Source organism: Hemitrygon akajei, chromosome 31 (assembly GCF_048418815.1).
Source record: "Hemitrygon akajei chromosome 31, sHemAka1.3, whole genome shotgun sequence".
Taxonomy (NCBI): domain Eukaryota; kingdom Metazoa; phylum Chordata; class Chondrichthyes; order Myliobatiformes; family Dasyatidae; genus Hemitrygon; species Hemitrygon akajei.
The window spans coordinates 1192642-1208299 of record NC_133154.1 but is presented as its reverse complement, the minus strand read 5'-3'; the positions used below and the strand labels follow the sequence as shown (position 1 = coordinate 1208299).

General features: G+C 52.4%; 1 protein-coding gene across 1 annotated transcript in view; it reads right to left on the bottom strand.

Moving 5' to 3' along the window:
- The window catches only part of sez6l2 (seizure related 6 homolog (mouse)-like 2), a 39271-nt gene extending 23931 nt beyond the window's left edge, over positions 1–15340 (bottom strand). The window contains 8 exon segments of the mRNA XM_073034022.1: positions 1038–1206; positions 1641–1826; positions 4131–4173; positions 4175–4324; positions 4781–4914; positions 5636–5812; positions 6372–6554; positions 15134–15340. Coding sequence (XP_072890123.1) covers positions 1038–1206; positions 1641–1826; positions 4131–4173; positions 4175–4324; positions 4781–4914; positions 5636–5812; positions 6372–6554; positions 15134–15164 — 1073 coding nt within the window. The 5' untranslated portion in view covers positions 15165–15340.
- Between the last annotated feature and the right edge of the window lie 318 nt (positions 15341–15658).

Below are 15658 nucleotides of genomic sequence, written 5' to 3'. Positions count from 1 at the left end.
GTTAGGTTGATCTAAGAGTAGGTTAAAAGGTCAGCACAGCATTGTGGGACAAATGGCCTGGACGGAGCTGTACTGTTCTGTGTTCCCTGGCTGCAAGAACTGGAGCATCGAGTGAGAGGGTTCAGGATTTACTGGCAGCTCATGGTTAATGGGTCATTATTCTGGCATTATAATGGGTCATTATTCGGGTGGATGGGGGATCAGAATATTTTAGGAGGTTCTGAGATCTTGTGGGAGATTCCGGGACGTGATGCAGTTTGCAGCTACATCTGATTGTCGGGATCAGGTGTGAGTTGCAGAATCCCATGGTTTTTCTCAAATCCGGTGGACTTCAGGGGTCTGCCAGAGAGGTTTTGGGATCCTTTGGGGTAGTGGGATCTGATATGTTTCAGAGATCTACTGGTATCTTAGAAATGGGATCCAGTGGGTCTTTTCTGGTGTAGAGGGGTTGTGGGATCTGGTGGATTCCCAAGATCGAGTAGGAGTTTGGTGAACCTGATGGTGGTTTTGTGGATCCATTGGGATTATGGGGACATATGATCCATTAGGATTGTTGGGGTGATCCAGTGAGGAGTTTGGCGGATTCACCAGGCTCCAGTGGGGGTGGTGAGGTGGACTGCTGCAGAAGGGCTTGGTAAATCCGGTGGGGGCTTGGATCACGGAATCCCAGGATCCACACGGCTGCTCTAGGCTCTGGGAGTTCGGTGGAGCTGCTGGCATTCTGGGATCTAGTGGGGATGTTGATCCAGTGCAGAGAGTGTTTAGAGATTCACTGGAATTTTAGGATCTGGTAGGGGTTATTGATCCATTGGGGTTACAGGATCCGGCAGGGGTTTGGGGGATCCGATGCGAGATTTGTGGCTACGATCAGGAGGGGGGCCTAGGGAAGGGGTTGTTCTTAGATCGAGTGTGGGGAAAGGGGGTCCGGTGGATCTGTAGGGGGTTTGATGGATCCAGAGAGAGTTTACGATCTGGACCAGAAGGATTTCGGTTTGGGTGGGGGTGGGGTGGGGATAAGGTTGATCTTTTGTTCTTACCTGTCAGTGTCCTCGTCCAATGAGAGGCGCTCGAAGTGGAGGTGGAGCCTGTGGGCGGGTGGAGCCTGGATCAGCCAATGGCAGGTGAGGTTCGGGGAGTGGGTGGAGCCCGGAGCAGGAGACAGTATGTGTCCCACTGTGGCATTGTGGATGGTGGCTCTACAGATGGCTGGGGGGTGGGGGGGGGGGGTAGGGGGTAGTGAGTGGGGGATTAGCAGAGGATGAGGAACAGGTTAAGTAGGATGGTGGGGGGAGTAGGGGAATAGTTGGGGGAGATCAGGAAAGGGAGGAAAGGGTGGGGGAGAGAGGGGGAAGGGGAGTGGAGGGAAATGAGGAAGGTGAGTGGAAGGGGAGGAGAGGCAAGGTGACATTTCTCTGTTACTAACAGGAGAGGGGGGGCAAGGTTCAAAATGTCCCTATTCCAACATCCATCAATCACAGCCCAGCACCGTCCAATCACAACCCAGTCAATCGCCCCCCCCCCCCACCCTCAGCTCCGTGACTACAACGACAGACACACACGGAGCGATTCCCCTAGACACTCCACGATCCCGCACACGCCCGGTAACACCCTAGACCGCGATTTCCATCGTAGCCCCTCACCCATGCAGTGTGGTTCGGGGCCGCTCCACTGCGGCCGGGTAAGGTTCAGGCAGCGGATGGCCGCTGCTCCCTGCATCTGGAAGCCCGGGTCGCAGCGAAACGTGGAGACGGCCCCTGGCCGGAGACCCGACACCCACAATTGCCCGTAGGCGGGCCGGACCGGCAGGGCACAGCTCAGCGGGTAGGCTAGGAGAGACAACAAAACAGCAAGGGTTGGGAGAGGGTGAGTGTGCAGGAGGCAACACAGAATCTACCCCGTCTCCGTGACTGTAACCCTTCCTTACACCCCCACTCCATCTCTGTCACAGTCTCCCTCCCCTACACCCCTCCCGGTCTCTGTCACCCCCCTCCCTCCCCTACATCCTTCCCGGTCTCCGTCCCCCTCCCTCCCCTACACCCTTCCCGGTCTCTGTTACCCCCTCCCTCCCCTACATCCTTCCCGGTCTCCGTCCCCCTCCCTCCCCTACACCCTTCCCGGTCTCTGTCACCCCTCCCTCCCCTACACCCCTCCCAGTCTCTGTCACCCCTCCCTCCCCTACACCCCTCCCAGTCTCCGTCACCACCCCCCTCCCCTACACCCTTCCCGGTCTCCGTCCCCCTCCCTCCCGGTCTCCGTCACCCCCTCCCTCCCCTACACCCTTCCCGGTCTCTGTCACCCCTCCCTCCCCTACACCCCTCCCAGTCTCCGTCACCACCCCCCTCCCCTACACCCTTCCCGGTCTCCGTCCCCCTCCCTCCCGGTCTCCGTCACCCCCCTCCTTCCCGGTCTCTGTCACCCCTCCCTCCCCTACAACCTTCCCGGTCTCCGTCACACCCTCCCTCCCCTACACCCTTCCCGGTCTCCGTCACACCCTCCCTCGCCTACACACCTCCCGGTCTCCGTCACCCCCCTCCCTCCCCTACACCCTTCCCGGCCTCTGTCACCCGCTCCCTCCCATATACCCCTTCTCAGTCTCCATCACCCCTCCTTCCCCTACACCCTATCTCTGTGACACCCTCCTTTCAAACACCATTCCTAATCTGTGACTCCTTCCCCTACACCATTCCCCATGTCTGTAACCCCCTCCTTCCCCTACACCCCCTCCCCACGTCCATAACCCCCTCCCTCCCCTACACCATTCCCCATGTCTGTAACCCCCTCCTTCCCCTAGACCCCTCCCCACGTCCATAACCCCCTCCCTCCCCTACACCATTCCCCATGTCTGTAACCCCCTCCTTCCCCTACACCCCTCCCCACGTCCGTAACCCCCTCCCTCCCCTACACCATTCCCCATGTCTGTAACCCCCTCCCTCCCCTACACCATTCCTCATGTCTGTAACCCCCCTCCCTCCCCTACACCCTTCCCCATGTCTGTAACCCCCTCCCTTCCCTACACCGTTCCACATGTCTGTAACCCCCTCCCTACCCTACACCATTCCCCATGTCTGTAATCCCCTCCCTACCCTACACCATTCCCCATGTCTGTAACCCCCTCCCTCCCCTATACCATTCCCCACATCCATAACCCCCTCCCTTCCCTACACCATTCCCCATGTCTGTAACCCCCTCCCTTCCCTACACCATTCCCCATGTCTGTAACCCCCTCCCTCCCCTACACCATTCCCCATGTCCGTAACCCCCTCCCTTCCCTACACCATTCCCCATGTCCGTAACCCCCTCCCTCCCCTACACCATTCCCCACCTCCGTAACCCCCTCCCTTCCCTACACCATTCCCCACATCTGTAACCCCCTCCCTACCCTACACCATTCCCCATGTCTGTAACCCCCTCCCTCCCCTACACCATTCCCCATGTCTGTAACCCCTCCCTCCCCTCCATCATTCCCCATGTCTGTAACCCCCTCCCTTCCCTACACCATTCCCCATGTCCGTAACCCCCTCCCTCCCCTACACCATTCCCCATGTCCGTAACCCCCTCCCTCCCCTACACCATTCCCCACATCCGTAACCCCCTCCCTTCCCTACACCATTCCCCATGTCTGTAACCCCCTCCCTTCCCTACACCATTCCCCACATCTGTAACCCCCTCCCTTCCCTACACCATTCCCCACATCTGTAACCCCCTCCCTACCCTACACCATTCCCCATGTCTGTAACCCCCTCCCTCCCCTACACCATTCCCCATGTCTGTAACCCCTCCCTCCCCTACATCATTCCCCATGTCTGTAACCCCCTCCCTACCCTACACCATTCCCCATGTCTGTAACCCCCTCCCTCCCCTACACCATTCCCCATGTCTGTAACCCCTCCCTCCCCTACATCATTCCCCATGTCTGTAACCCCCTCCCTCCCCTACATCATTCCCCATGTCTGTAACCCCCTCCCTCCCCTACACCATTCCCCATGTCTGTAACCCCCTCCCTCCCCTACATCATTCCCCATGTCTGTAACCCCCTCCCTCCCCTACACCATTCCCCATGTCTGTAACCCTCCCCCCACATGACTCCAGTGGCATTGAACGGGGGGGGGGGGTGAGGTTGGTATCCGTACCCCGACAGCGGAACCGGAAAACCCCAGGGTAGGCGGAGTGGGGGGCTCTGGAAGTGGACTAGGACCTGGCGGCTCTGGGTGCGGATGTTCTGACCCTCTGACATCAGGGCCTCGTTGGCCAGGATGAGTGGCCCATCGTCCTGCAGCCCCTCCACCGTCAGCAGCTCCCCCGCCAGCAGGTTCAGCACCTCCACCTGGGGGGAGTTGGGGGGGAGAGGTGGATAACATGTGAGACAGGCAAAGAGGGGAGTGGAGGGGTTAGAGTGTGGGCGGAAGGGAGGGAGTGGCAGAGGAGAGCAAGTGAGTGAAGTAGGAATGAGAAGGGGAGGGAGGGAGTGAGTGTGAGGTGGGAGGCATAAGGTGAAAGATGGAGAGAGGGAGAGGTGAAAAAGGAAGATGAGGGGTAGGGGTTGAGTGAAGTGAGTGGGGGTTGGGTTGGGAGGAGGAAAGCAGTCAGGGACAGAGAATGAGGTGTTATAGGGAGAGGGAGTGAAAGGTGATGGGGAGAGAGAATGAGGGTCGGAGTGGGGGTCAGAGGGGGATGGGGGATGATGGTGGGAGTAGAATTGTAAGATGGGTGGGGGGAAGGATGGTGAGATTGGGGGGTTGTGATGTGGGGGTGGAAGTGGTGAGGTGGGGGTGTTTCTGACCTCCAGCTCAACCCCGTAGCCGGTGTAGACAGAGATGACGTAGGAACAGTCGAGGCCACTGTACAATGGGGAGCCCGAGTACTCGAGGGACTCAATCATCCCCTCAGCCTCCATCACGTTCATGTTACACAACACTGAGGAGGGTGGCGAGGGAACAGGAGATGAGGAGGATGGAGAGACAGCGGGGAATGAGGAAGGTGAAGAGAGTGGGGAGGGACAAGGGGGGTGGAGGGAGAGGGACGAGGAGGGTGGGGAGAGAGGGGGACAGGGACGAGGAGGGTGGGGAGAGAGTGGGGGATGGAGAGTGGGGAGAAAGATGGGGAGAAGGGAGAGAGACAAGGAGAGGGGCAGAAGGGATGGGAGGGCAGTGGGAAAAGGGGGTATGAGGAGGGTGGGGAGAGGGGATGAGGAGGGTGGGTGAGAGGGGTTGGGAGGGCAGTGGGAAAAGGGGGAAACAGTTAACAAAGAAGCCAAAAAACCTTCAGAACTTTCCGCCACCCCCCACCCACTATCACCACCACCATATCTACTTCCTAATCTTGGCCCTTCTCCTGCTCCATCCCTGTCCCTCCTCTCCCATCCTTCCTCCTCAACCTGCTTCACTCCTCCCCTCCCTCCCTCTCTCTCCTCCCCCAAAATGTCCCTCATCCCTCCTACCTCAGCCTCTCCTCACATTCCCCATTCCTCCCTCCTCAATTTTCTCCTCCTACTCACTCTGCTGCTTCCTCCTGCTGGTCCCCTCATCTTCTCCTCAGTACTCTTCCTCTGTCTTATTCCTCCTCCTCTTCTTCCTCCCTCCCTTTCCTCTGTTCTCCCTCACCACTCCACCCACATCCTCTCCCCTCCCCTGATTACCTGGAGTCTGCACCGTGGTAACAGTCGTTGTGGTGATGAGGGTGGTGGTAGTCTCCTCCTCCCCTCCTGTGGGGGGCGCCGATGGCCCCTGACCCCTGGCTGGGGGGGTGAAGCTGAGAGGGGTCAGCAGGTTCGTGGGGGTTGCACTCCCTGGCTGTCTTGGGGTCTCCCTGGTTCCTGCAAAGAGGTGCAGGGGTCAGCATTGGCCTCTGCCGTGGGGGCAAAGGAAGATCCCAGACACGGGTACTGAGACCAACATGACACCAACAAGATGACGGGAGGGAAAACGGACAAGGGGAAAGGAATTGTCAGGGGGTGAGGAGCAGAGAGAATGGGAGAGATACGGAGATTGGAAAAGGGAGGGCCATTGAAAGTGGAGAGAGGATTGAGGTAGATGTGAGGGATGAGAAGTGAAGAAAGTGGGGAGGGAGGAGGGGAATGGGGAAGAGGGAGATGCAAGGAGAAGGGGAGCACGAGAGGGAGGAGAGAGAGAGAGCAAAGAGCTCCAAAGAAGGGCGTGGGATTTGCACTGAAGGAGGAGGTGGGTGGTGTTTCAGGAGAAATTCCAGGCTCCAACCAGCTCCTTCTATCTCCCCTCCACCTCTTCCCTTAATCCCTCCCACTTCCCTTTCCCGTCCCCTCCTCTCTCACCTCCCTCCCTCCCCAATTTTGTCCCCCCTCCATCCCCTCTCCCTTGTGTCCCACACCGAACCAGCCCCCAACATGCTAGAAACACCTGTCAGCAGCTTCTGGTCATCTTCAAAATGCTTCGTGAGCAGAGAATTGTGGACGAGGTGCCCCAGGGGCTCTGAAACTTTCTCAGACCTCGCTGTCACCTTGTCCACTAAGGGGAGGTCCACATAGGTGACATTCCAGGTCCCCAGAGATCCTGGGAGGAAGAGAGAGTTTGCCAAAAGCCCTGAGAATAGAGAGAGAGAGAGAGGTACTGAGAGACACCGGTCAGTGTACAGATCTCCCGCCGATAGACACTGGTCAGTGTACAGATTCCCCCGCTGAGAGAGAGGGACTGAGAGACACCAGTCAGTGTACAAATAGTAAACATGGGAATAGTGAGTTATAAACACTGGAATAGTGTCACGAGCACAGGAATAATGGGTCATAAACACAGTAATAGTGAGCAGAAACACAGGAATAGTGAGTTGAAAACATGGGAATAGTGTGTCATAAACACAGGAATAGTAAGTCATTGATAATGGAGACCCTGAAGATGGTGAAGGATAGGTAAGGACAAGAGAATGGGGTTAAGTTGTAATCCAGAATGGGGAATGAAAAAGAGAGAACAGGAGGGGAGATATTACTGGGTTAAAGAAATGGGTGACAGGCCGGTGGCTACTCAGACGGAATATGAGGAGTTGCTCCTCCATCCTGATTGTGGCAGTAGAGGAGATTGTGAAGAACATGTCGGAATGGGAAGTGGAATTAAAATGGGTGACCACCAGAAAAACCTGTCTTTTGTGGCAGACTGAACCAAGGTGATCAACAAAGCACTTTGACCAGAAGGAACAGTGAGGTAGTGTTCATGGACCCCTCAGAAATCTGTTGGTGGAGGGAAAGAAGCTCTTCCTGAACCATTGAGTGTGTGTCTTCAGGCTCCTGCGTCTCCGTCCTAATGGTAACAATGAGACAAGGGCATGTCTCAGACGGTGAGGACATTGTACTGGGCAGTGACGTAACTGGTCAGAATACCCTCCACTGTACATCTGTACAAATTTGCTGACAACTCTGAGCAGGGGCAGGTCACAGGAAAAAGCAATACCCAGTGAGAATCTTTGGTAATCAGGATGACCAGGGGCATAGTAAAGGCAGGGGAAGGAAATTCCAGTTAAACTACCGACATTTCAGGCCGAGGTGTTTCAGCAGGACTGGGGGTGGGGAGAGGGAAGTACAGGCTGGCAGGTGTTAGGTGAGAGGGGAAGGTAGGCAAGTCTCACCTGCCACTCCCCCCTCTGACCTGTCACCTGCCAGCTTGTACTCCTTAGGGACTCGGCCCAAAATATTGACTGTTTATTCCCCTCCATAGATGCTGCCTGGCCTGTTGAGTTCCTCCAGGGGATATGGGTGTGTCGCTCAAGATTTCCAGCATCTGCAGAATCTCTTGCATTAACTTCAATGTTCAGGTACAAGTTGGACAGACGGACTTAGTTTGCATTAGTGCTGAAGACTGGGATGTTATTGCCAGAATAGAAACATGGTAATCTATAGGTTCGCATAACACAATTATAGCCCCAACGACCAGTATGCAATTCCACCAAGGAATTTGTGTGTGTGGGTTCCTCCTGGTGCTCTGGTTTCCTCCCATGTCCCAAAGACCAGCGGGTTACTATGTTAGTTGGTCCCATGGGTGTAATTAGGCAGGGGACACGTTGGGCCAGGATGGCCTGTTACCATGCTGTTGCAAAGTAAAATGGAAGGGAACTCCAGGTTTCAGTGGAGCTGGTAAATGAGAAGGGGGTGTTGCCTTTTTGACAAAGGAGCATGTAACGACAGGACATAGTGATGGCATTCTTGGGGGATTGTCCAGTGAGGCCATATGGGTGGAACATATGGGGGGTCACAAGTTTTTCACTGTATCTCTACGTGTGACAATATTCCAATGGTCAGCGGGAACTTGTGCTCTCTTCTTGCTGCTGCCATACAGGAGCCTCAGGACTCACACCACCAGGTTCAAGAACAGTTACTAGCCCTCAACCATCAGGCTCTTGAACAAAAGAGAAACAAAACTCAACTTCAGTTGCCCCATCCATTGAGATGTTCCCACAACCAATGATCTCTTGTTATTTCATGTTCTCCTTATTTATTGCTACTTGCATTTGCACAGTTTGTTGTCTTCTGCACTCTGGTTGATCTTTCATTGATCCTGTTAGTCAAATCTGATTCTATAGATTTTCTCTGTATGCCCACAGGAAAATGAATCTCAGTGAAGTATATGGCGACGTATATGTACTTTGGTAATAAATTTACTTTGAACTTTTAAAGAAATCACTTATAGTTGTAATCCCTTTATGAGGGAGAGAGGGAGTGGTATATCGAATTATCAGGTGAATTATTAGTTTTTGTTGTACTGCAGATCATGGTCTTTCTTGTGGGGGGACCTTTGCTACTCCTTGCTTGTTTGGTGAAGGGTGCTGATGCATTTTGCTGTAGTAAGTGTGGGAGGGGGAGAGCCAATGCTTTGCTGCTGCTTGTGCGTGGGAGCTTGGGGGGGGGGGGGCTTTGGAGTTCTAACATTTTTACTATCACTCATTCTTTGGGAGTGGGGGGGCTTTGGGGTTCTAACATTCTTATTGTCACTCATTCTTCTGTTTCCCTGGTTGTCTGTGTGGAAGAAGAATTTCAGGTTGTATGGTATTGTCTGGGCCACACAGAGAGTTAAGGGCCTGAACAGAGTGGAATCTGTGAAATGTCGAGGGATGTTCCCTAGGTCCGTATACAAAGGGCCCTACAAGGGAGGGTGCAATACCAAATGAGCCAGGGAAAGCTTCGGGTCTGGTGACCATAATCCTGTTAATTTTAATGCCCTGCTAATTTTAATTTGGTGATGAAAAAGGATGAGACGGCCCATGGGTTGGAATGCTAAACTAGAGCAAGGCTGATTTTGGGAGAATTGGGCAGGATCTACCAGATGTTGGTTGGGTGAGCCGGTTTCAAAAGAATGGATGTCAATGGGAGGCTTGAAGAGCACTGTATCAAGAGTCCAAGGACAGCATGTTCCTGTTAGGGTAAAGGCAAACCTGGCAAGTGTACAGAACAAGAGATATTGAGGCTCTGGTCAAGAAAAATGAAGCATACATTGAGTCTAGGCCTCTCAAAGTCCAACCCAAGTCCCCATTGTGAGAGGTGGAAATGGTGAGACCGGCCAACAGGGCTCTGGTGAAGCTGTATAGGCCAATCCCCTGTACAGTGGATGCAGTGGATTACAGAAACATTGACAAACTCCAACCATACCATTGACTTTGGACAATGGAGATGGGAGGTCATCAATGGCCTATGTTCCACTGGGACCCAATGCCCAAGAAGATGACATTGGGTCTAAGAGGTCTGGATCAGGTGAATCTCTGTATAACTATAAAGAGTAAGACTACACTTAAGCGGAAAATCAGGAGGGCAAAGAAAGTATGAGATTGATCTGGCAAGTAAGGTCAAGGAAAATTCTGAGAGATTCTACAGGTACATTAAGAATAAAAGGGGAGAGCAGGGCCACCTAAGTCCGGATCCACTGGAGATGTGTGGAAATTTTAACAAATTTTTCTCCTTAGTCTTTATCAAGGAGTTTATCATGGTTGCTCAAGAGATAAAGAAGACAAGTGGAGATATTTTGGAGGATATTCATGTTATGAGGGAAAAGGTATTTGCACATCAAGGAGGATAAATCCTGAGGAGCTGGCTGTGTATACCATCAGACTGTGGGAAGCTCGAGAAGAAATAGTGGAGGCCCTTGTGGAGATATTTGCCTCATCAGTAGCCCCAATGAAGTTCCAAGGACTGGAATATTGTTTCATTGTTTAGGAAAGGTAGCAAGGACAAGCCAGGGGATTGCAGGCTGGGTTAACCTGTCATCAGTGGCTGGGATGTTTCTGGAGGGATTCTGAGGCACATGGTCTACCAGCATATAGATAGACAATATGATAGGAGGAGTGAGCATGGTTTTGTGTGTGAAGTCATGTATGACAAATCTTTTAGCGTGTTTTGAAGTATCTGTAAAGGATTATGAGGGTAGGGCAGTGGATATTGTCTATTTGGACTTTGACATGGTCCTGCATGGGAGGCTGGTCTGGAAAGTTAGATCCCATGGAATCGAGGAATGGTTAAATGGGTTCAAATTGGCTCAGAGGGAGTGAGCAGAGGGTGCTGGTTGAAAGTAGTTTCTCAGAATGACTAGTGATTAATGGTGTGTCACAAGGGTTGGTGTTGAGACCCTGGTTATCTGTTGTTTTTAGAAATTATTTGGATGGAAATGCACAAAACCTGAAAAGCAGGTGAATATAAGAAACATAAGGTTGATAGATGACACAAATTACCTTGGATGACTGAGTTTGCAGATGATACAAACGAGGGTGGAGGAGCGAGTAGTGTTGAAGAAGCAGAGAGGCTACAGAAGGACTTGGATTAGGAGAATGGACAAAGAAATGGCAGATGGAATACAGGAAGTGTGTGGTCATGTGCTTCATATACGGTTCTTTTGTTTATTTATTTATCTTCTACTGCTATTATACTTCTATTGTACTGCTGCTAAGTTAACAAATTTCGTAACACATGCCAGTGATAATAATTCCGATTCTGAAATAAAAGCATAGACTATTTTCTAAATGAAGAGAATTTTTTAAAAAACTGAGACACAAAGGGACTTGGGAGTCCTTGTGCAGAATTCTCTAAAGGTTAATTTATAGGTTGAGTCTGTGGTGAGGAAGGCAAATGCAATGTTAGCATTCATTTCAAGAGGACTTGGAGTATAAATGCAAGAATGTAATGTTAAGGCTTTATAAATCTCTGGTGAACAATTTTAAGCCCCTTATCTAAGAAAGGATATGCTGACATTGGAGAAGGTCAAAAGGAGTTTCACGAAAATGATTCAGGATTGAAAGGCTTGTTATATGAGGATTGGTGACTCTGGGCCTGTACTCTCTGGAATTCAGAAGAATGAGGGAAGATCTCATTGAAACCTATTGAATGGTGAAAGACCTCAATAGGGTGGATATGGAGAAGATGTTTCCTATGGTGGGGAAGTATAAGAACAGAGGACCCAGCTTCAGAATCGAGGGGCGTCCATTTAGGATGGAGAAGAGGAGGAATTTCTTTAGCTGGAGAGTGGTGAATGTGTGGAATTCTTTGCCACCGGCGGCCATGGAGGCCGAATCACTGGGTATACATAAAGCAGAGTTCGGTAAGTTCGTGATCGGTCAGGCACAGACGGTAACATGGAGGAGGCAAGAGACTGGGGCTGAGAGTGAAATGATCAGCCTCGATGAAATGACAGAGCAGGCTCGATGGGCCAAATGGCCTAATTCTGCTCCTTTATCTTATGGTCTTTTGAAAATTAGGAGGTGGTCTTTTGAAAATCAATACAGAGAAGTGTGAAGTGATGCATTCTAGTAAGCATGGGACTTGCACAATGCATGGAGGGGCATGAGGGAGTGTTATGGAACAGAGGGATCTGGGAGTACAAGTACAGATGGTTAAAAAAAGATGTTTAGCATACTAGCCTTCATCAGTCAGGTTATTGAGTACAGGAATCAGGTCATTGTGTTACAGTTGTACAAGTTGTTGGTCGGACCGTACTTGGAGTATTGTGTTCAGTTCTGGTCACTCATCCTGCTATATTAAAGAGATGCTTAAACTGGAAAGAGTGCTGAGGAGATTTATGAGGATGTTGCTAGGATTAGAGGGAAGTTGGCCAGGCTAAGACTTTATACCTTGGAATGCAGGAGAATGAGAAATGACCACATAAAAATGTTAAAAATTATTTATTTATTGAGATAAAGTGTGGAGTAGGCCCTTCTGGCCCTTTGAGCCGTGTCACCCAGCAACCCCCAGTTTAACCTACAAACCTGTACGTCTTTGGACTGTGGGAGGAAGCAGGAGCACCTGAAAGAAACCCACAGGTCACAGGGAGAACGTACAAACTCCTTACAGACAGTGAACCCTGGGTCACTGGCACTAAGCGTTGTGCTGAGGGGCTTAGGTAAGGTGGATGGTGACAGTCTTCTCCCCAGGGTAGCGAAGTCAAAACTAGGTGGCATAGGTTTAGGATGAGAGAAGAAAGATTCAAAACAGAATTGAGGGGTAGTTTTTCCACACAGAGGGTCATGAGTCTATGGAATGAGTTGCCAGAGGAAAAGGATGAGTCAGGTACAATAGTATCATTTAAGAGGCACTTGGATAAGTACATGACTGAGAGACACCGTTCAGTGTGCAGATCTCCGCCTGAGAGAGAGGGACTGAGAGACACCGTTCAGTGTGCAGATCTCCCCCTGAGAGAGAGGGACTGAGAGACACCGGTCAGTGTACAGATCTCCCCCTGAGAGAGAGGGACTGAGAGACACCGGTCAGTGTACAGATCTACCCCTGAGAGAGAGGGACAGAGAGACACCGGTCAGTGTGCAGATCTCCCCCTGAGAGAGAGGGACTGAGAGACACCGGTCAGTGTGCAGATCTCCCCCTGAGAGAGAGGGACAGAGAGACACCGGTCAGTGTGCAGATCTCCCCCTGAGAGAGAGGGACTGAGAGACACCGGTCAGTGTACAGATCTCCCCCTGAGAGAGAGGGACTGACAGACACTGGTCAGTGTACAGATCTCTCCCTGAGAGAGAGGGACTGACAGACACTGGTCAGTGTACAGATCACCCCTGAGAGAGAGGGACTGACAGACACTGGTCAGTGTACAGATCACCCCTGAGAGAGAGGGACTGACAGACACTGGTCAGTGTACAGATCACCCCTGAGAGAGAGGGACTGAGAGACACTGGTCAGTGTACAGATCACCCCTGAGAGAGAGGGACTGAGAGACACCGGTCAGTGTACAGATCTCCCCTGAGAGAGAGGGACTGAGAGACACTGGTCAGTGTACAGATCACCCCTGAGAGAGAGGGACTGAGAGACACCGGTCAGTGTACAGATCACTCCTGAGAGAGAGGGACTGAGAGACACTGGTCAGTGTACAGATCTACCCCTGAGAGAGAGGGACTGAGAGACACCGGTCAGTGTGCAGATCTCCCCCTGAGAGAGAGGGACTGAGAGACACCGGTCAGTGTACAGATCTCTCCCTGAGAGAAAGGGACTGACAGACACTGGTCAGTGTACAGATCTCTCCCTGAGAGAGAGGGACTGACAGACACTGGTCAGTGTACAGATCACCCCTGAGAGAGAGGGACTGACAGACACTGGTCAGTGTACAGATCACCCCTGAGAGAGAGGGACTGACAGACACTGGTCAGTGTACAGATCACCCCTGAGAGAGAGGGACTGAGAGACACTGGTCAGTGTACAGATCACCCCTGAGAGAGAGGGACTGAGAGACACCGGTCAGTGTACAGATCACCCCTGAGAGAGAGGGACTGACAGACACTGGTCAGTGTACAGATCACCCCTGAGAGAGAGGGACTGACAGACACTGGTCAGTGTACAGATCTCCCCTGAGAGAGAGGGACTGAGAGACACTGGTCAGTGTACAGATCACCCCTGAGAGAGAGGGACTGACAGACACTGGTCAGTGTACAGATCACCCCTGAGAGAGAGGGACTGACAGACACTGGTCAGTGTACAGATCACCCCTGAGAGAGAGGGACTGAGAGACACCGGTCAGTGTACAGATCACTCCTGAGAGAGAGGGACTGAGAGACACCAGTCAGTGTACAGATCTCCCCTGAGAGAGAGAGGGACAGAGAGACACTGATCTCCCCCTGAGAAAAGGACTGAGGGACACTGGTCAGTGTAAATATCTCCACCTAAGAGACGGGGACTGATAGACAATGTAGAAATCTCCTCCTCTCCCTCCACCCAAACTTTCCCGTTTTGCTGCTACATCTGCCTGCCTCTTCACCACCTCCGTCCCTCCTCCCTCAATCCCTTCATCTATGCCCCAGTCCCCACTCTTCTTCCTCCCTCATTTCTCACACATCCCTCATATTTAGTCTCCTTCTCCCTCGCACAACCCTCCTTCTCCTACATTACTTTCCCTCTTACATTACTCTCCCCACCTCTCCTTCTCACCATCCTACCAATGTCCCTCTCCCTCCATCCTTGCTCATCTCTTGCCCTCCCTTATCTCCATTTTTCATTCATCTTTACACCCACTCCCTCTCTCCAACTCCCTTCTCACCCATATTTCCATATGCCCCCTTCTTCATCTCCCTTCCCCTTCCATCTCTCCCCCACTATTGCTCGTACCTCTTTCCCCTTTCCCCCCTCTCTGTCCCCTTCCCCTCTATCTCACCACTTCCCCCTTCCATCCCCTCCCCGAATCAAAGTTCTAAGTAAATGTATTATCATGTACAGAAATGTCACCATATACAAGCCCGAGATCCATTTTCTTTCGGGCATTCTCAATAAATCCGATAATCATAACAGAATTAATGAAAGACCGCATCAACAGGGCGGACAACTAGTGTGCAAATACAGAAATAATACATAAACAATAAACATTGAGAACATGAGATGAAGAATCCTTAAGGTGAATCCATACGTCGTGGGAACAGTTCAGTGATGGAGTGAGTGAAGTTGAGTGAAGTTATCCCCTCTGGTTCAAGAGTCTGATGGTTCAGGGGTAATAACTGTTCCCGAACCTGGTGATGTGAGTACTGAGTCTCCTGTACATCCTTCCTGGTGGCAGCAGCGCGAAGAGAGCACGTCCTGGGTGGTGTAGGTCGCTGATGATGGATGCTGCTTTCCTGCGACAGTGCTCCGTGTAGATGTGCTCAATGGCGAGCAAGGCTTTACCCGAAATGGTGGATGAATAATCACCCGCTCTCCCTCCCTCCTTACCTGCCACGCAGAAAAGCACCGCTCCCGCCATCTCCGCAACCCGTCTTGGAGGAGGGTGTTTTGCGGGCGGGCGGCCGCTGCCGAGGGGGGGATGGCCGGTGGCTGCTCTGGCGGCGCTGCCGAGGGCCGGGAGCCGGCTGCCCGTTACGTCGCTCCCGCTTCCGCCCCACGTCCGTCCGCGGCTTCAGCACCCGACTGGCCGGAGAGCTCCCGCACACGTGACGGCAAGGCCCAGCATCCCCATTGGAGATGGGCATGTCCGTCAGCCGCATCAGCCAATCACAGTTTCGCTCTGCAGCCAGTGCAGTGGGCACGTCCCCTCAGAGAAAGAGGGAGGGGTATCCCGACGATGAGGGGGGAGGTTGGAGGTAACAAGGAGGGGACTGGTGTAGTGAAGGAAGGGTGGGTAGGGGGTCGGCGAGAGAGGCTGTCCCGGTGTCGAGGAGGGAGTAGATTTTTTGATTCTATTATGGTTATTGGCTCACAGAGAAGGGGAGGGGTGCGAGGGAGGGAGGGGGTGATGCG